At 37.9% G+C, this 21,392-nt stretch overlaps 1 protein-coding gene across 7 annotated transcripts in view; it reads right to left on the bottom strand.

Annotated features, from left to right (window-relative positions):
• The window catches only part of LOC111142973 (oxysterol binding protein like 9), a 175,697-nt gene that overhangs the window by 132,169 nt on the left and 22,136 nt on the right, over nucleotides 1-21,392 (bottom strand). For 6 of the 7 annotated variants that reach the window (XR_002640297.1, XR_002640298.1, XM_022496334.1 and 3 more), the window contains exon 2: nucleotides 10,942-10,992. The exons of the other annotated variant lie outside the window; for it this stretch is intronic. Coding sequence is in view for 4 of the 6 variants with exons in the window: in XM_022496334.1 (XP_022352042.1) it covers nucleotides 10,942-10,992 (51 nt within the window). In the remaining 2 variants the exon portion in view is untranslated. The remainder of the gene's footprint in view (nucleotides 1-10,941; nucleotides 10,993-21,392) is intronic. 7 annotated transcript variants of the gene reach the window in all.

Raw genomic sequence — 21,392 nt, 5'->3', positions numbered from 1 at the left:
GAAGCCTGGTTAACAGTAAGGATTAAACAAGAGTTTTGTAACGAGACAGACACAAATTCAGTACCAGATTCAGTATTTACATCATGACCTTGGTAAGTTACTAAAAGTAGCTTGAGTCTGTCTCCTCCTAACACCATTTACTGAACAGAATTATCATAGAAATTTACATGTGAAAATCATCCAGCACAGTGCTTGATCCAAAGAGCTTCCTCGGTAACTACTGATTCCTTTCTCTATTCTTTATTCTTTTACATAGTCTAAAGCCACATTATGTGTTCTGCTTTGTTTTTAAGTAGGCTCCACACCCACCTTGGGACTTGAATTCACAACCCAGAGATCAAGAGGTGCATGCTCTACCGAAAGAGCCAGCCTGGCGCCCCTTGCTTACTGGCTTATTCTGTGTTTAAGATAACTTCCATAGTTCTTTTCTATGTAAACTACAGTAAAGGCAAATTCCATAACTGTTATTTTTATAAATATACAAAATCAACAATAAGCATTTTTTTGAGTACCTACTTACTATGTACCAGGCACTGTGACAGTGGATGGGAACTCACTATCTGGGTAGGAAAAAGAAAAAATATGTAATACCGTGCAATACGTGCTTTCATTGACATATGTAGCAAATGCTGAAATGATAAAGAAGGACAAAGTCTGTTAAAAGGATGTCGATCAGGGGCACCTGGGTGGCTCAGTGGGTTAAGCCTCTGCCTTCGGCTCAGGTCATGATCCCAGGGTCCTGGGATCGAGCCCCACATCGGGCTCTCTGCTCAGCAAGCAGGGAGCCCGCTCTCCTCCCCGCCCCTCCCACTTGTGACCTCTTTCAAACAAACAAACAAAATCTTAAAAAAAAAAAAAAAAAGTATCTCCCTTTAAAAAAAAAAAAAAAAGAAGGATATGGATCAGGAATGCTACACAGAAGAAGGCACATTTGAAAAGTCTCTAGAAGATGAGCTTACCAGATATGGGCATAGAATTTCTGATGTAAGAAAAAAAAAGAATTTCTGATATCGGGATATCAGAAGCATGAGGAATGAGGGAACAGAGAAGTACAGTGTGGACAGTCTGGGATGGATGAAGAAGTGGGGAGAGATCTGTGGCACACATCAATGATAGCTCATTAAGTTCACTTGGAATCTAGATAATAAATGCATTACCTATCACCATCACATCATCATCATCATCAATTAGATATGTAACTATGTGCCAAACCCTGTACATAGGTAATTGCTAAGTCTCATAACAACCCTGCAAGTTACAGGTTATCTTCACAGAGGTTAAGAAATTTGCCCAATGGCACAGAATCAGTTAAGGGGTACAGCTGAGTGAGATTCCACCCCAGGTCTCTGATTCTTTCTACTACACTAGTGGTCCCAAACTTAGCTGCTCAACAAAATCACAAAACAAAATGTTTTAAAAAATAGGTTCTAGACCCTATTCTGAAACTGTATCTAAGAGAGTAGGACCTGGGAACCTAATTATAAACAAACTCTCCAAATGATTAACAGGGAAGCTAAATGGCAGTCCAACTTTTTGAAAATACCACAGAGACTCTTAAAACAGACACACATACACACACAACTAATTAACAGCTTCCATCTATGTACCAGGTGCCCAATCCTCACAAAGTTCTTCAAGGGTATTATAATCCCCACTTTCAAGAGAAAACTCAAACTCAGGAAGCTTACAGGTAACTTCCCTCTTCCAGTCAACAAGGGCAAAAATAAGATTCAAACACAGGTATGTCTGGTTCTTCTCCATCATGCTGCATGGTAAGCAGAATTCTAAAAAACAAAAAAACAAAAAAACAAAAACCTAAATGACCCTTGCCCCTATATAATGTTATAATGTCTTTCCCTTTTGGTGTGGTTAGAAACCTATGAATAGGATGAGATATCTCTGAAGTGATTATATTACAGAATGAGTTATCACTGGAGTGATCAGGGCAAAAGGGAGATTATCTGGTGGCTAATCACAGGAGGCCCTTTAAAAGGAGTGGCAGTGAAGATCCTGTCTCGTAAAAGGAGTGGCAGTGTTTTCTACAGCTGGTAGCAGAATGGGAAGTTAGATTCAAAGCAACAGAAAGACTGAATGCACCTGCCCTGTTGCCTTGAAGATGGGAGGGGTCACATGACAATACGGGCAGCTTTCAGAAACAAAGAACCCAGCTGACAGCTAGCAAGAAAACAAGAACCTCAGTCCCAGAGTCACATGCAACTGAATTCTGCCAATAACCTGAAAGACCCTGGAACAGATTCTCCCTTAGATTCTTCTCAGAGCCTCCAGGTAAGAACCCAGCCCAGTCAATACCTTGATTTCAGCCTTGGGAAACCTTAAGCAGAGAATGCTTTTGAAATATCTGGTCTACAGAACTGTGAGATAATAAACAGGTAAAAGTGTTTCTCCCCACTCCCTCCACCTCCCCCCACCAGGCCCCAGAGGATTTTTAATTGTGGTAATATAAGATTTACCATTTAAACATTTTTAAGTGTTCAATTTCGTGGCATTAAGTACATTCATGCCATTGTGCAACCATCATCAATGTCCATCTCCAGAACTTTTTAATCTTCCCAAACTAAAACTATGTACCCATTAAACACTAACTCCCGGGATGCCTGGGTGGCTCAGTCATTGAGCATCTGCCTTTGGCTTGGGTCGTGATCTCGGGGTCCTGGGATCGAGTCCCATGTTGGGCTCCCTGCTCCTCCCCATCCCACTCCCCCTGCTTGTGTTCTTTCTCTGTCAAATAAATAAATTAAATCTTTAAAAACAAAATAAAACACTAACTCCCCAATCTCTCTTCCCTCCAACCCCTGGAAACTACTATTGTCCATGAATTTGACTGCTTTAGGTACCTCATGTAAGTAGAATCATACAGTATTTATCTTTTTGTGACTGGCTTATTTCACTTAGCATAATGCCCTCAAGATTCATCCATGTTGTAGCATATGTCTAAATTTCTTTCTTTTTTAAAACTAAATAATATCCCATTGTATGTATATACCTCCCTTTGCTTATCCATTTATCCACTGAATAAAGACTGAGTTGCTTCTAATTCTAGGCTACTGTGAGTAATGCTGCTATGAACATGGGTGCACAAGTATCTATTTGAGTCTGTTTCAATTTTTTTTTGGATATTTATAAAATCAGTGTTGTTTTAAGTCAATTCCTTATCTTAAAAACTGGGTAAGTGAAACGAAATAATCAAGCACTTATCCTGTTTATTTGATCTGCAGCACTGGGTGGCCAAATTCATGAAGAGAACTCCTTATAAAATATTTCTGATAAAAATTAGAACTAAATGATGAAATATCATAATTTTGCAACCCCCAGATAAGCCGATGAAGCTATGTACTGAGCATCAGTAGCTGCTAGTATCAATAAGGAGCAAAAGCCAAATATTATGTACCTCTTGATAAAAGAACACACCATCACCTATAGCCTTACCAAAGGGATGAAACCTGAGTCTTATCTACTCTCTGCATCCAGTTGCCAATTTGCAAGAAAAGCAGAGGGCAGAAGAGTATGCAGAATTACAGCTGTATGCAATCAGTGTATGGAAAACTCCTAAGGGTCCTATTGGATTCTTCAATACATAAATTACAAACAAGAGGTATCAAGTTAAAAAGAAAGGCAAGACAAAGTACAGAATTTAGAAATATAAATTCAAGAAGTGATTACTATTCAACAGCAGTTAATTTAAGAGACAGGGAGGGGCCTGTAATTAAATGAGGCACATAAAGAGGCTTCCAGGGTAGCTGCCAAAATTCTATTTCTTAACCTGGGTTAACCTATTTCTTAACCTGGATGGTAGTCACAAGGGTTAATAATTAAGTTATATTAAAAGAAAAAAATAGAGGCGCCTGAGTTGCTCAAGTCAGTTTAAGTATCTGCCTTTGGTTCAGGTCATGATCCCATTGTCCTAGAATTGAGCCCCGTATTGGGCTCCCTGCTCAGTAAGGAGCCTGCTTCTTCCTCTTCTCCCCACTCAAGCTCTCTCTCGCTATCTCTGCCACTATCTCTCTCGTTCAGCCAAAAAAATAAATAAAATCTTTAAAAAAGAAAGAAAAGGGAAGAAAAAAGGAAAAAAAGAAAATAGTGCTTAAATGTAACAATGAGACAGCGGCCCAAACCCAGACTGAATTCAACTGATAAGCAATCTCAATACAGCCCTGCCAAGGTTGCCCTACTTAGCTATCTCAAGCCAAGAAACCAGTTAATGCCAGACCGGGTGGTGACTAAGGTCAGTAACAAATGCTTAGAAAAGCAATAAAACCAAGACGACAAAAGAGAAACCAAGGGGAAAAAAAAACAAACAGTAAACAGTATAATAAGCTGAATTTTTAAAAATCTATATGCTATCACATATACAACATCTGCTCAAAATAAGCCTGTCTCATTTCCATCCTGCAAATTCACCATACTTCTATCTCAGCATGAGAATTTTTCCATTAGATTTGGGTCTTTGGGTTCCAGTTTCAGACGGCAAGGTAGGAAGATCCTGAACTCATTTCCTCCCATAAACATACTGAGTCTACAGTTACACATGATAATTTCCTCTTTAAAAAAAAGACCTTGGGGCGCCTGGGTGGCTCAGTGGGTTAGGGCCTCTGCCTTCAGCTCCTGATCCCCACATCAGGCTCTCTGCTCAGCAGGGAGCCTGCTTCCCTTCCTCTCTGCCTACTTGTGATCTCTGTCAAATAAATAATAAATAAAATCTTTTAAAAAAAAAAAATATATATATATATATATATAAATGAAATAAAATGTAAGGAGTTAAAGAGAGGATCCTAAAAAAAATCCTTGTGATATACAAGAGAACCTACATAAGATCATCAGCTGATTTTTCAACAGAAACTTCACATCACAAGGGAGTGAAATGTTGTATATGAAGTGCTGAAAGAAAAAACTTCCAACTAAGGACTGTACCCTGCAAAGTTATCATTCAAAAGTGAAGGAGAGTTTTCCGGACAAGTTAAAGATAGAGGAGGTCGTCACTAAACTGGCCTTTTAAGCATTATTAAAGTGACATCTTTAAGCTGAAAAGAAAAGGCACTAACAAGAAAACATGTGGAAGTAGAAATCACATGCATAAGGCTACCACATAGTAAAGGTAATGGATTAACCACTTTTATAGCTATTTTAAAGGTTAAAGGACAAAAGAAGTAAAACTGTAATTACAAAAATTAGTTAAGGGACACACAAAATAAAAAGATGTAAAATATGACATCAAAAACACAAAACTAGGTGGGGGGTAAATATAGTTTTTACAAAGCATTCAAATATAAGTTGCTATCAACTTAAAATACACTGCTATATATAAAGGTTGTAATATGTGAACCTCATGGAAACCACAAAGCAAAAACCTATAATGAGAAAGGAATCTAAACATAATACTAAAGAGAGACATGAAACTACAAGGGTAGAGAGCAAGAAAAGAAAAACCAACAGAAAGAACTACAAAAACCCCCAGAAAACAATGAACAAAATGGCAATAAATACATACTTATCAATAATTACTTCAAATGTCAATGAACTAAATTCTTCAATCAAAAGACAATGAGTAGCTGAATGGATAAATAAAACTAGACTCCTTTATATGTCACCTGAAAGAAACTTATTTCAGATCAACGGACACACACAGACTGAAAGTGAAGGGGTGGAAAAGATACTCTGTATAAATGGAAACCAAAAGAAAACTGGTATAGCTACCCTTACATCAGACAAAATGGACCTTAAAACAAAAATTGTAATAAAAGACAAAGAAAAGTATTACATACTGATAAAGGGGTTAATTCAACAATAGGCCATAACATTTGTAAACATTTATGCACCCAACACAGGAGAACCAAAATATATGAAGCAAATACTAACAGACCTGAACGGAGACACTGATAGCACTACAATAATAGTGGGGGACTTCAAAACCCACTTTCATCAATGGATAGATCATCCAGGACGAAAATCAATATGGAAAACACTGGCTTTAAAAGACACATTAGACCAAATGGACTTAATAGATAAATACAGAACATTCCATTCAGAAGCAGAATACAAATTCTTCTCAAGAGAACATGCAACACTCTCCAGGATAGATCACATTAGACCACAAAAGAAGTCTCTATACATTTAAGAAGACTAAAATAATACGAAGCATCTTCTCTGACCACAATGGTACAAAACTAGAAATCAACGTGTAACATTGTGATTTATAAGAAATACATATTTGGTTATTCAGAAGACCAACATATGTTTCTTATATATATTTCATCTTCACCTACACTTTCTGGGTCAAAGCTCCCAAAAACCTTTGGAATTTCACAGGTGTTGAGAGTGATTAAAGTCTTTTATTATGTAAATGGAGCAACTTTTGGAAACTGCCTAAGGATGGGAGCTGGTTGGGGTGCCTGGGTGGCTCAGCTAGTTAAGCATCTGCCTTTGGCACAGGTCACGATCTCAGGGTCCTGGGATCAAACCCTGCATCCAGCTCCCTGCTCAGCAGAGAGCTTTCTTCTCCCTTTCCATCTGCCCCTCCCTCCACTTGCACAAGCATGCTCTCACTCAAATAAATAAAAATTTTTTGAAAGTGGGACAGAGGGAGGGATGGCAGCTGTTTGCCAGGAGGAGAGACCATGTGATTAAAGTTGGAACTTTTAGTCCTCCCCACCTCCAACCACAGGTGAGGAGAGAGGCTGGAGGCTGAATCAGGTAATGGCCAAAGACTTAGTTAGTCAATCATGACTCTGCATTGAAGCTTCCATAAAAACTGGAAAGGACTGGGTTTAGAGAGGTTCCAGGTTAGTGAATACACAGAGATGGGGTGGGGAGAGTGGCATTCCTAGAGAGGGCATGGAAGTTCCATACCCTTTCCCCCAATCTTGTTTAATATCTCTTCATCTGGCTGTTGATTCACATCCTTTATCATATCCTTTAGTAAACTGGTAAACATGTTTCCTTGAGTTCTGTGAGTTGCTATAGCAAATGAATTGAACTTGAGGAGGAGGCTGTTGGAACCTCCAATTTGTAGCTGGTCTGTCAGAACATAGGTAATAGCCTGAGGCTTGCAAATGGTATCTGAAGTAAGGGGTGGAGAGCAGGCTTGTAGAATTGAACCCTTAACCTGTGGTGATTTTTCAAACACATCAACCTATGAAATGGAATAGAGAAGCCAGAAATAAACCCACACACATATGGTCAGTTAATTTATGACAAAGGAGCCAAGAACATATAATGAGAAAGAACAATCTCTTCAATAAATGGTGCTGGGAAAACTGGACAACCAAATGCAAAAGAATGAAAGTAGAACATTATCTTACAGCATACCCAAAAATTAACTCAAAATGGATTAAAGACTTGAGCACAAGACCTGAAACCATAAAACTCAGAGAAAACATAAGCGGTAAGCTCCTTGACATTGTTCTGTCTCCAAAAACAAAGGCAACAAAAGTAAAAATAAACAAGTGGGATAACATCAAACTAAACTCTTCTGCACAGCGAAGGACATCAACAACAAAATGAGAAGACAACTTACTGAACAGAAGAAAATATCTGCAAATCACATATTCAACCAAGTTAATATCCAAAATATATAAAGAACCCACATACTAAATAGCAAAAAACTCCAAACAACCCAATTTAAAAAATGGGCAGAAGATCAAAGAGACATTTTTCTAATGGAGCCATGTAGATGGCCAATAGGCACAGGAAAAGATGTTCAACATCACCAATTATCAGGAAAATGCAAATGAAAACCATGAGACAGCATCTCACATCTCAAAAAGTAAGAAATAACAAGTGCTGGAGAGAATGTGCAGAAAAGGAAATCTTATATACTGTTGTTGAGAATGTAAATTGGTGCAGCCACTATGGAAAACAATATGGAGGCTCCTCAAAAAATTAAACAGAACTGGGACACCTGGGTGGCTCAGCTAATTAAGCAGCTGCCTTCGGCGCAGGTCATGATCCCAGCATCCTGGGATCGAGCCCCGCATCGGGCTCCTTGCTCGGCAGGGAGCCTGCTTCTCCCTCTGCCTCTGCCTGCCATTTTGTCTGCCTGCACTCACTCTCTCTCCCTCTCTCTCTCACAAATAAATAAAATCTTTAAAAAAAATAAATAAATAAAACCTTTTAATAAAAAAAAAATTAAACAGAACTATCATATATATTATCCAGCTATTCCACTTCCGGATATTTATTCAAAGAAAAACAAATGAACAAACCAAACTCATGGATATGGAGAACAGATTGGTCATAAGAGTGGAAGAGGGATGGAAGGTACAAAAGGGGTGAATAAGTCAACTGTATGGTGATTAATAGTAACTAGAATTACTATGATCACTTTGTAGTGTATATAAATACCAAATTGTATCATACACCTGAAACTAATAATGTTATATACCAATTTTACCATAAAAAAAAAAGAAAGAAAATGAAGGTAAACATCGTAATTGTTTTTATGAAGCAACTAAAAAAAAAAAAAAAGGCCAAGAAATAACAAGTGTTGGTGAAGATGTGGAAAAAACAACTCATGCAGTGTTGGTAGAAATGTAAACTGGTGTGGCTGCTACAGAAACACAGTGTGGAGGTTCCTCCAAAATTAAAAAAACTACCATATGACCCAGCAATTATAATTGTATGTATCTATCTGAAGAGAATGAAAACACTAATTCAAAAAGATATATGTGCCCCCATGTTCACTGCTGCAATTTTTACAGTAGCAAAGATATGGAAACTACTTAAGTATCCAGTGATGGATGAATGGATAAAGAAATTGTATTATATCTATTTCTTTATATATCTATCTGTGTGTGTGTATGGGTATGCTTACACCCATGCACACACACATACCTGAATATTATTCAGCCATAAAAATAAATGAAGTTGGGTCATATTTGACAACAGGAAGACCATGAGGCCATTACACTAGGTGAAATAAGACAGAGAAACAAATACTGTCTAATCTCTGAAACAACAACAACAGAAAAAAACCCACTCTGTATCACATAGATTGTCAATTGCCAGAAGCTGGGGGTAGTCTAGGAGAAATGTTTACTGTTTGGGTTTTTTCTTTTAGTTTCAATAAATTGGAAAAAAAGTAATAATTTGGTTTCTTTCTCAGTTATTTCCCATTTCTGCCAATTCGTTACTGTTAATAAAGGCAGTAATATGTTTACCAAATATATTCACATCTTCAAAAGCAAACATGCAGAAAAAAGATGGCAGAGAAGAAAGCAACAGAAGCCAGAAAAAGACAAGACTACAAAAAGCTGATCTACATGGTTATGATAAAGGTAGACTCATCTTTAGATATAATGGAATACTAGAAATTATACCCCCAATCATGCACTTTTTCTTGCCTTTAGAAACTCGGGACAATGAAGGAACCTGAACAAGCAATTAAAAACAGTGTGAAGCTATAAGCCTGCACTGTCCAGTAAGGAAGCCACTACTTAGCCTTATGTGGTTACTGGGCACTTGATATGCATCTAATCTGAACAGAGAGAAGCCATTAAGTGTAAAAGACACACTGGATTTTGAAGACTTACTATTAAAAAAAAAAAAAAAAAGGTAAAATATCTCATTAATAATTTTTTACTGTTACATGTTGAATAGTAATATTCTGGAATATATTGGCCTAAACAAAATACTTTAAAATTAACTTCACCTGTTTCTTTTTCCTTTTTTGTAACTGTCCCTCGGAATAATATACTGCTTAAACTATAACTAACTATAACTTTAATGCAAGCATGCTTAAAGATGACCTTGGAAAAACATGTACTAGCTGCAGGCCTTTGGTGGAGGAGATGATACACATCCTTGAAGCCGAGCAGCTGGGGATGCCTGGCTTGCTCTGGGCGGAAGGCCGCCGTGCTTCCCTTTTTCGTAGTCTCCCCTGCCTCAGAGAAAGCCTGCTGTTAAGGTAATCCCTTTAGCTTGCTCAACTACAAATCCAGCTGCTGGACAAGAAACACCTTACTCCTCTTCTTGTTTACCTCATTTACCATGTGACCAACACCTGACTCACATTCCTTCTTGTTGTTACCTACTAGACACACGGCTGTTGTATAAACTTCTTTTCTTCTCCTTTGTTGCTATCTTGTATCTAATAAATATGGGACTGAGGAGTTGGGATTGAGGAGTTGTTCCGGGGGACAGTCCTTCCAGCTGTCGTCTCCCCTGCTCCCTCTCTCTCTCACAGCTGACTTGTTTGGGCCTCATTCTTCTCCCGTGCACCATCAGGAAAGCGGCACTTTTTAAATGTGACTACAACAAAATTTTAAATTATATATGTGGCTCACATTATATTTGTTGGACATCATTGCTACACAGACCCTTATTAAATCGTGTTGAATAGTAAAAACAAAGCAACTATTAAGTAGGGATTTTTCACAGTTATTCCTACTATTTGCTCTACTACTAACACTATAATTCATTAAGTTCTAACCCTGGTCCCTGACTGTAAAATAGAGGTTAAAGAAAAAAAAATCAGCAGCTGCGTTAAGTCATGGATACAACATTAAAACAGCAAGTAAGGGGCGCCTGGGTGGCTCAGTGGGTTAAGCCTCTGCCTTTGACTCAGGTCATGATCCCAGGGTCCTGGGATCGAGCCCCACATCGGGCTCTCTGCTCGGAAGGGAGCCTGCTTCCCACCTCTCTCTCTGCCTGCCTCTCTGCCTACTTGTGATCTCTGTCTGTCAAATAAATAAATAAAATCTTTAAAAAAAAAAAATAAATAAATAAATAAAACAGCAAGTAAAAGAATGGCATTCTAGTCCTGGTTTTGGCACTGGCTAGTAGTTAAGATGGAGAGATCTTTTTTTTCTGAACCTTTGTTGCCTGTCTCAAAAATTAAATGAGAAAACTAAATTTAGACCTCCGTGATTCTATCAAAATATTTTTTCCCATCAAAATTGGTTTTCATAAAAATGAATAAATACTCACTCTGAGTCTAACACATCCTCTGCGAGAGCCTCTCATCATTTTGTCCTTGGACTAAAAGAAAACAAAAACATTCAATGAATAAAAAATTATATACTATATTTAGAGTCATCTGAGGATAAAGAAAAAAATTACAGTAGTAAACACCTCCATTCTTTATCTATATCCTCCATCCCCCTCCAACCTCCCAAATCACTTAAAAGATAGGAATTAGCGGTTTCAAATGAGTATGTTTTAAAGTGGTGGTGAGGACGTTGGTGCACTGTTGGTGGAAATGTAAACTGGTGCAGCCACTACCGAAAACATCCTGAAAAAATTAAAAATCCAAATACTATATGATCCAGTAATTCTACTTCTGGGTATTTACCCAAAGAAAATGGAAACACTAATTAGAAAAGATACATGCACCCCTATATTTATTGCATTATGTACAGAAGCCAAGAAATGAAACCAGCCTAAGTACATCAGCAGATGAATGGGTAAAGAAGATACAGTGTGTGTGTATACACACATATATACACACAGTGGAATATTACTTGGCCATAACAAAGAATGAAATCTTGCCATTTGTGACAACATAGATAGACCTATGGGGTATATTGTTAAGTGAAATAAGTCAGACAGAGAAAGATAAATACCTATGATTTTATTTATATGTGGAATCTAAAAAATGAAACAGAAACAGACTCAAAAATACAGAGAACTGGTAGTTGCCAGAGCAGAGGAGATTGGGGGGGATAGGAAAAATAAGTAAAGGGGATTAAGAGATATAAGCTTCCAGTTATAAAATAAATTAAGTCATGGGGATGAAAAGTACAGCATAGAGAACATAGTCAATAATACTGTAATAACTTTGTATGGTAAGAGATGATATCTATACTTATTGTGATGAGCACTGAGTAATGTATATACATGTTGAATCACTATGTTGTACACCTGAAACTAATACTGAATGTCAACTCTAAAAAAATAAAATGAAAGCCTTTTATAATTACACAAATAAACCTAATCATAGAATTTTGTGTGCCTTTAATATAGGATGTTTATTACACTAATTTTAATTCTTCCTCATGCCCCTTAACTCTAGCACAGTGTTTCTCATATTTCAGAGAGTTTGAGAATTACCTAGAGGGCTAAGAATCACCCAGAAGTTTTAAGATTCACCCCCAGTTGATTATGACTCAGGCAGATGGAGGGCCACATTTTGAGAAACATTGCTTTACCTCTTTTCAAGTGCCCGAATATGTCACATTTTTTGCCTCTGAGATTTCTCATCCAGTGTTCCTCAGCTTGGAATGTCCCTGACCCTGATTTTGTCTTGCTGTCACTCATTAACACCTTACCTTACCTATGATTTGGATTCCCATTCCTCTCCCAGAGTCTCCTGTATGTTCTCATCATGGCATGTACCATCCTGTGCTGTAATGGCTAATTTACTTGTCTGGTTCATCCACAAGACTGCCTATTCCCTAGGAAGTAGGAATTCTATCTTATACTTCAGAATAGTGTCTGGTGCATATTAGATGCTCAAAAAATATTGACTACTAAAATGGTGCTCCCTTACTAGACTGGGCTGAGGAAAGGCTATGTTCTGCATAACAAACCTTATGTTGATATTTAGTAAATATTCCTAAAATTAAATTTAGTCATGTGTAATAAAATAAAATGAATCCTGAAATATAATCGAAGTTTAAAAATATTTAGTACCTCAACAACTGATATTTTTCTGTACTCCCCTAAGCAAGAAAGAAGTAAAATAAGCCAACATCATGAAATTATATTTTAAAGAAAATTGTCCCACTTTTGAGGGATGCCACGGATGCCTTATATCCAATGTACTATATACATCACAGGCAAACTTTGAGTTATGATTATAGAGGACTTAATGTACAGCATTTTCTATAGTTAACAATACTGTACAGTATACCCGAAAGTTACTAATAGAGTAGATCTTAAAAATTCTCACCACAAAAAAAAGATTATGTTAACTAACCTACTGTGGTTATCATTTTGCAATATATAGATTTATCAAATCATCACACTGTACACTTTAAACTTATATGATGTTATAATCAACTATAACTCAATAAAACTGAAAAGAAAACAAATATTTCTTGGGGATATTTTTATGTCTATATGTTAAGATCTGCCTATCCCGGGATGCCTGGGTGGCTCAGAGGGTTGGGCCTCTGCCTTTGGCTCAGGTCATGATCTCAGGGTCCTGGGATCAAGTCCCACGTCGGGCTCTCTGCTCAGCAGGGAGCCTGCTTCCTCCTCCACCTCTCTCTGCCTGCTGCTCTGCCTACTTGTGATCTCTGTCCATGAATAAATAAAAATCTTAAAAAAAAAAAAAAAGAGATCTGCCTATCCCTTTCATTGCCTACAGTATTTTCTAAGAATATAGCCTATGCCATTTTTTCACTGACTCTTAAACTTATGAATGTTAACAATATTATAATGGTAAATCAAAGTTGATTCTTTATAATAAAGTACTGAGCCACAGGAATTCATGTTCAAAAATGATTATTTTTTAAAAAATGATTTTTAAGGGACAGGAGACAGTCTTCTTTATTCCACTTAAAAATACAAGGATTTGGGGCGTCTGGGTGGCTCAGTGGGTTAAAGCCTCTGCCTTCAGCTCAGGTCATGATCTCAGGGTCCTGGGATCGAGTCCCGCATCCGGCTCTCTGCTCAGCAGGGAGCCTGCTTCCTCCTCTCTCTCTCTCTGCCTGCCTCTCTGCCTACTTGTGATCTGTCTGTCAAATAAATAAATAAATAAATAATCTTAAAAAAAAAATACAAGGATTCATACATTTTATTAAAAAATTCTCACCAAGCCTTCCGCTTGGGTCGCAATCTCAGGGTCCTGGAATCAAGCTCCACATTGGGCTCTCTGCTCAGCAGGGAGCCTGCTTCCCCCCCCCACCCGCCTGCCTCTCTGCCTACTTGTGATCTCTCTCTGTCAAATGAATAAATAAAATCTTTAAAAAAAAAAAAAAACCTCTCACTAGCAAGCACCGTCATAAGAGTTCTTTACTAGCAATACAGTTAGCAAAAACACAATTAACAAAAGCATTCCCTAAGCATTTAATAGCCCTTTACTATACTCTAGACTTATCTTCAAAAGTGTCAAGGCATACATAAAAATAGTAATTACGACTGAAAATATCCAATGAGAGTTAGAATACAAATCAAGGTAAGAACCAACATACTCATCCTTAATTCCTCTTTCACTTTTAAAAATATGGTTATAGTGAGCAGGAAAAGAGTAAGACAGATCCCAGTGATGGTACTATTATTAGGGTTATGAATTATAAAACACTGAAAGAATTGAAAATAATTAAAACAAATATAACTAGGAAACAATCAGACAAGGCCAGAATGTGGAACATCCCACAAAACCGTCCTAGATTCTTTAAAAAGGTCCTTAAAGAAAAAAAAGAAGACTAGCATGTAAACCACTATAATACAATGAAAAATAAATTATATGATTATAGGCACAAAGTGCCATGAGCTACAAAAGGCCCTCTGCTGTGGAAAAGGATCAGGGAAGACAATACTGAAGTGACCAGGTTTCAAGTTTCAATAAAAACTTGGGACTTTAAAAAAAAAAAAAAAGGTTCTAATAAGAAAAGAGGGGAGGTAGGAAGAAGAGGGCATTCCAATCCAAGGGAACACCACCAGCCAAAGCACAGGTACAGAAAACTCTACACACAAACCATTCATAGGAGAGTATATTTACAGACCCAAGCACAGAGTGCAAAAAGGAACATGAAGAGAGACGAGGCTGAAAAGGAGATATGGGAACCAGATTCTGAAGAACTGAAAAAAATACTGAGTTGTTAAGAAAATCAAATTTTATTCAATGGTTAAAGGAGAGCTACTGAGGATTTTTTAGGAGGGTAATTACATTCTCGAAAGGTGTGTTTTAGAAAAGTAACACTGTTATATATAAGGACTTGAGCAAAAGAATGATGGTGACATCCGCAATCGCAGCACCATCAGTACATTCTCACTGATGTCCTCTATGTGACAAGCACTTTAGATACAGTAAACCTCGAAATACTTGGCATGGTAAGAATTACTCATATATTAAAGATGAAAGTGACACCAGGGAGATCAAGTAATTTTCAATATTACATATGTAAAATGTAGCACAGTTTGACACAGCAGGCACAATTTGTAATGGCTGCCCTGCAAATCATTCCCCAGACCAAAATCTGCTGTTAGCCTGGCATCCTCTGCCACAACAGCACAGGGTCCTCTCATTCTCTCTCTACTCAGTTCTAATATGCACCTAAAGGGAAGCCGGTGTGATTATGTCCCCCAAGTACAGTGAGTGCTGAAGGAGTGGTGTCATGGGACCCACTACCCCACAAGGCAGAACAGAGTCCTTTCCCAGGACGTTTTTCTCCTGGAGCTGAAGAAGAGCTCTTCCTATCTGTTCCTGAAGCTCTGAGATAAAGTTGCCATGAGACATGTGCCTTCTACATGAAGAAAGAAGGAAAGAAAGCCTACACAGTGAGATGAGACGTAAGAGGTGGGGAGTCCTAGCTGGCAGTGTCCAGCTACACCTTCACCTGAGGCAAACCTGCCTAAGCAAATGCAACTCACTGAATATCAGGGGGTTTTTTTGTTTTGTTTTGTTTTAATGAATACAAGTAGCTTCTGCTAATCCAAAAAGGCAGGGCAGACAACCCCACTCCAGTAATCTTCCTTCCAGATGTTATTTTACCAATGTTATGAGCCTTACAACAAATTTTTAACAGGTTGGAACAGTCATACAACCTATAACTTAGCTGAGGGGCGCCTGGGTGGCTCAGTCGGATAAACGTCTGCCTTCGGCTCAGGTTGTGATCTCAGGGTCCTGGGATCGAGGCTCCCCTCTCCCGCCCCCAACAATCAGGGTCCCTGTTCAGTGGGGAGTCTGCTTCTTCCTCCCCCTCTGCTCCTCCCCCTGACTCATGTGCTCACATGTGCTCTCTCTCAAATAAATACAATCTTTTAAAAAAAAAAGCCAAAGACCTATAATTTAGATGAGTTCCCTCTTTCTGCCTCCAGGTACGAAGTCAAGCACCTCAAGAAAGGATCACTCTGAAATGGATGCTACAGTCTTTTAGGCTGGATGAGGACTCCCCCATGAAGTGGCGAGATATACAGCTGATGTTCTACTCCCTAAGGGGCTAGAGGACTAGCAAAAATTTTGGGGTTTTGTGGTTGCATTTGCTGGTTTCTCGTATTTATTAACACAAGGGCAGTGGGGCCTGTTACAATAAGCCATGCAATCAAAAATTATTTTTAAGGGGCACCTGGGTGGCACAATCAGTTAAGTGTCCAACTTTTGACAGGCTAAGGTCGTGATTTCAGGGTGGTGATAGAGGCCCCTGCCACGCTCCTTGCTCAGCACTGAGTAGACTTGAGATTCTCTCTTCCTCTCTCTGCGCGCACCTTCTCTCTCTCTCTCAAAATAAATAAATCTTTAAAAATTATTTTTAATAATCCTAGGCTAATTAGCTAACCCCAAGGTATGGATTCAGATTACAATTCATATTAAGATTTCAAAGTAGGGGTGCCTGGATGGCTCAGTGGGTTAAAGCCTCTGCCTTAAGCTCAGGTCATTATCCCAGGGTCCTGGGATCAAGCCCCGCATCAGGCTCTCTGCTCAGCAGGGAGCCTGCTTCCTCCTCTCTCCGCCTCTCTGCCTACTTGTGATCTCTCTCGGTCAAATAAATAAATAAAATCTTAAAAAAAAAAAAAGATTTCAAAGTAAATTACCACAAATACAATATAATGCTGCCTGTAATAGACTGTTTGTCCCCGAATATCCATTCTCCTCTCTTCTTCCTTTCCATAATAAAATCCTCCACCCCCAAGTCTTAACTGAACACATGGTTCTCCTGTTGGATATTACATTCCCAGCCTCCCTTTTAGCTAAGTATAGCCATTTATCTACATAATAGCCAGTGGACTATGCAATGTATGCAACACATTGTGGCTTTATTTATTTATTTTTTTTAAGATTTTATTTATTTATTTGACAGAGGGAGATCACAAGTAGATGGAGAGGCAGGCAGAGAGAGAGAGAGAGAGGAGGAAGCAGGCTTCTTGCTGAGCAGAGAGCCCGATGTGGGACTCGATCCCAGGACCCTGAGATCATGACCCGAGCTGAAGGCAGTGGCTTAACCCACTGAGCCACCCAGGCGCCCCACATTGCGGCTTTAAAAGGAAACTGCTTGCAGGCCACCTAGCTGGCTCAGTCAAAAGAGCGTGATCTTGGGATTATGAGTTCAAGCCCCATGTTTGGTGCAGAATTACTCTAAATCAATCAGTCAGTCTTTTAAAAAAAAAAAAAAAAAAAAGGAAACTCCTCTTTTTAAGAGCACATGGAATACTCTCCAGGACAGACCAAATATTAGGCCATAAAACAAGCCTCAATAAATTTGAAAGGATGGGAATACTACAAAGTATGTTCTTTAATCATGATGTGTTAAAATCAGAGCTCAGTTAACAAAGGGAAATTTGGGAAATTCAAAATGTGGAAATTAAGTGACAAACTCCTAAATAACTAATGGGTCAAAGAAAAAAAAAAATCAGAAGGGAAATTAGAAAACATCTGTGATCTGAAAATGGAAACAACATACCAAAACTTTCAGGAGATAGTGAAAGCATTTATAACTGTAAAAGATCTGAAATCAATAACTTAACTTTACACCTTAAGTACACAAAGTAGGGCAATTAAACCTAAAGCAAGCAAAGGAAGGAAATAATAAAGGCTATAAAAGTGTAAGCAAAAATAAATGAAAATAGAAAATAGAAAAACATAAAAAAAACTTAATGAAACCAAAGGCTGGTTCCTTGAAAAAGATCAACAAAATGGACAAAACTTTAGCTTTACTAACCAAGGAAAAAGGAGGAGTCAAATTAGTAAAATCAGGAATAAAAGAGGAGAGACATTACTAACAACCTTATAGAAACAAAAGGAAAGCTAAGGTAACATGATGAATAACAAATTAAATAATCTAGATGTGACAGACAAATTCAAGAACAAACTGTCACAACTGACTAAAGAAGACAAAAAAAATCTGCATAGGCCTCCAAGAAGTAGAGAGATTGAATTAGTAATGAAAAAAACTTTCCACAAAGAAAAGCCTAGGCCCAGGTGGCTTCACCGATAAATTCTATCAAAGTTTAAAGAATTAACAACAACTTTTCATTCTCTTCCAAAATTTTAAAAGAAGAAAGACTTCCCAACTTTCTCTATGAGGCAAGTATTATTCTGGTACCAAAACCAGACAAAAGTATCACAAGAAAAGACCAACATCTACTGTGAATTAAGATGCAAAAATCCGGGGCGCCTGGGTGGCTCAGTGGGTTAAGCCGCTGCCTTTGGCTCAGGTCATGATCTCAGAGTCCTGGGATCGAGCCCCGCATTGGGCTCTCTGCTCTCTAGGGGAGCCTGCTTCCTCCTCTCTCTGCCTGCCTCTCTGCCTGCTTGTGATCTCTCTGTCAAATAAATAAGTAAAATCTTTAAAAAAAAAAAAAAAAAGAAAAAAAAAAGAAGATGCAAAAATCCTCAGCAGAATACTAGCAAACCAAATCTGCCAACATGTAAATAGGATTATACAGCTAAACTATTGTGCTCTAAATGTGTGTACCCTCCCCCTTCCAAATTCGTATGTTGAAATCTTAACCCTCAGGATGATGGTATCAGGAGGTGGAGCCTTTGGAACAGCCCTCATGAATGGGATTAGTGACTTATTAAAAAAAGACCTAAGAGAGCTCCCTTGCCCCTTCCACCATATGAGATTACAGTGAAATGATCATCATCTAAGAAGGTCCTCACCACAGACACTGAATCTACCAGCACCTTGATCTTGCCTCCAAAACTGTGAGAAATAATTTCTGTTGTTTATAAGCTACCCAGTGCATGGTATTTTTGTTATAGCAATCCAAACATACTAAGACAATGACCAAGTGGAATTTATTCTTGGAATGCAAGGTTGAGTCAACACATGGAAATTAATCAATATACTATATTATTAAAACAAGGAACAAAAATGACATGATCACCTCAAAAACAGGAAAAGCACTTGACAAAATCCAACATTCTTTCAGGATAAAACCACTCAAGGAATAGAAGGTAACTATTCTATTTCATAGAAGGACATCTATAAAAACCCACAGCTAATATCATACTTACTGGTATCGGACTAAAAGCTTTACACCTAAGAGCAGGAACAAGACAAGGATGTCCTCTCTCATCACTCCTATTCAACACTGTACTAGAGGTTCTAGCTGGGAAAATTAGGTAAGAAAAAGAAATAAAAGACATTCAGATTGGAAAGGAAGAAATAAAATTATTTGAGATGAAGAACCTATATATAGAAAATCCTAAGGAATCCACCAAAACACTATTAGAGGTAATAAATGAGTTCAGCAAGTTTATAGACTACAAGACCAATATATAAATTGGTCTTATATATTGGTCAATATATAAATTAGACTACAAGACCAATATATATAATTGTGTTTCCTTTTTTTTTTTTTTTTAAGATTTATTTATTTAGTTGAGAAAGAGAGACAGAGACAGAAGACAGTGGGGTGGAGGGAGAGAGAGGGAAAGGAGTCTTAAAGATTTATTTATTTATTTATTTATTTGAGAGACAGAGATCACAAGCAGATGGAGAGGCAGGCAGATAGAGAGAGGAGGAAGCAGGCTCCCCGCTGAGCAGAGAGCCCGATGCGGGGCTGGATCCCAGGACGCTAGGATCATGACCTGAGCTGAAGGCAGAGGCTTTAACCCACTGAGCCACCCAGGCGCCTCGGAAAGGGAGTCTTAAGCAGATGCTGGGTTGAGCACAGAGCCCAACTCAAGACTTGATCCCACAATCCTCAGAGAGATCACAACCTGAAATGAAACCAAGAGTCAGATACTTGTACCACCCAAGTGCCCCAAAAATCAACCATGTTTCTATATTCTTAGAACAAAAAAATTTAAAAGTGGAATGAAAAAACAATTTCATTTATAATGTCAAAAAGAATTTAAATACTTAGTAATAAATTTAATTTTTAGAAGTACAAGGCTTGTACAATGAAAACTGCAAAGCACTGTTGAAGGAAACCCAAGAAGACCTAAGTAAATGGAAAGACATCTCATATTGATGGAGTGGAAGACTTGATCTTGTCACAATGGCACTATTCCCCAAACTGACTTATGGATTTCATATAATCCCTATCAAAATCCCAACGGTCTTTTTTTTACAGAAACTGATAAGCTGATACCCAAATAGCCAAAACAATCTTCAAGAAAACAACAACAAAGTTGGAGGACTCACAATTCTTAGTACAAGAATAATAAAAAGCTACAGTAACAAAGACAGTAATTAGAACAATGAAACAGCATCGAAAGTCTAGAAATAAACTCATACAGCTATGGTCAATTGATTGACAAGGATGCCAAGACTATCCAATGGGGAAAAGAATAATATTTCTAACAAAGAGTACTGAGACAACTGGATATATCCCTGAGCAGAAGAATAAAATTGGACCCCCACCCTATACCATATAACACCATTAAACTATTAATAATAAACTAAAATTATGAAACTCTTAGAAGAAAACAGAGGTGTAATTCCTTGTGACCGTGGATTATACAATGGTTTCTTAGGACACCAAAAGCACAAGCAACAAAAGAAAAATAAATTGAACATCAAACTTAAAAAAAAAAAAAAAATTATGCTTTTCAAAGGACACTATCAAGAAAGTAAAAAAAAAAAAAAAAAAAAAAAAAACAGGGGCACCTGGGTGGCTCAGTGGGTTAAGCCTCTGCCTTCGGGTCAGGTCATGATCTCAAGGTCCTGGGATTGAGTCCCACATTGGGCTCTCTGCTCAGCGGGGGAGTCTGCTTCCCTTCCTCTCTCTGCCTGCCTCTCTGCCTACTTGTGATCTCTGTCAAATAAATAAATAAAATCTTAAAAAAAACCACAAAATGTAAGAAAATATTTACAAATCATACATATGATATGTATGAAGAATATATGAAGAACTCTTCTAAGAAGAACTCTTATAATTCAATAATAAAGACAATGTAACTTAAAAATGAGTAAAGGATTTGAATAGATATTTCTCTTAAGAAAACCAAATTAACAAGATTATTTCAGCCAGTGATAAATGTTAAGAAGAAAATAAAACAGAATGATGATCAGAAAGCTGTTGTGGGGAAGAGGGGTTCTACTTTAATGTAGATGGTTTGGGAAGACTCTTGGGAGTTTTATCTGAACTGAGATTTGAACAAGAAAAGCCTCAAAGTAAAGAATCTGGGATGGAAAGTTTCAGGCAAAAGGAATAGCAGGAAATGATTCATCAGTAAGTTTGTTCTCCCGTTCATTCTCAGCAAGGGTTATTTCAAATTTTCTCCATTCTCCCATCATGCATACTCCCTCTGCACATTCCAC

Source organism: Enhydra lutris, unplaced genomic scaffold (assembly GCF_002288905.1).
Source record: "Enhydra lutris kenyoni isolate GAN:26980312 unplaced genomic scaffold, ASM228890v2 scaffoldscaffold9, whole genome shotgun sequence".
Lineage (NCBI taxonomy): Eukaryota > Metazoa > Chordata > Mammalia > Carnivora > Mustelidae > Enhydra > Enhydra lutris.
The sequence above is the reverse complement of the archived record's forward strand: the minus strand, read 5'-3'. Positions and strand labels throughout refer to the sequence as shown.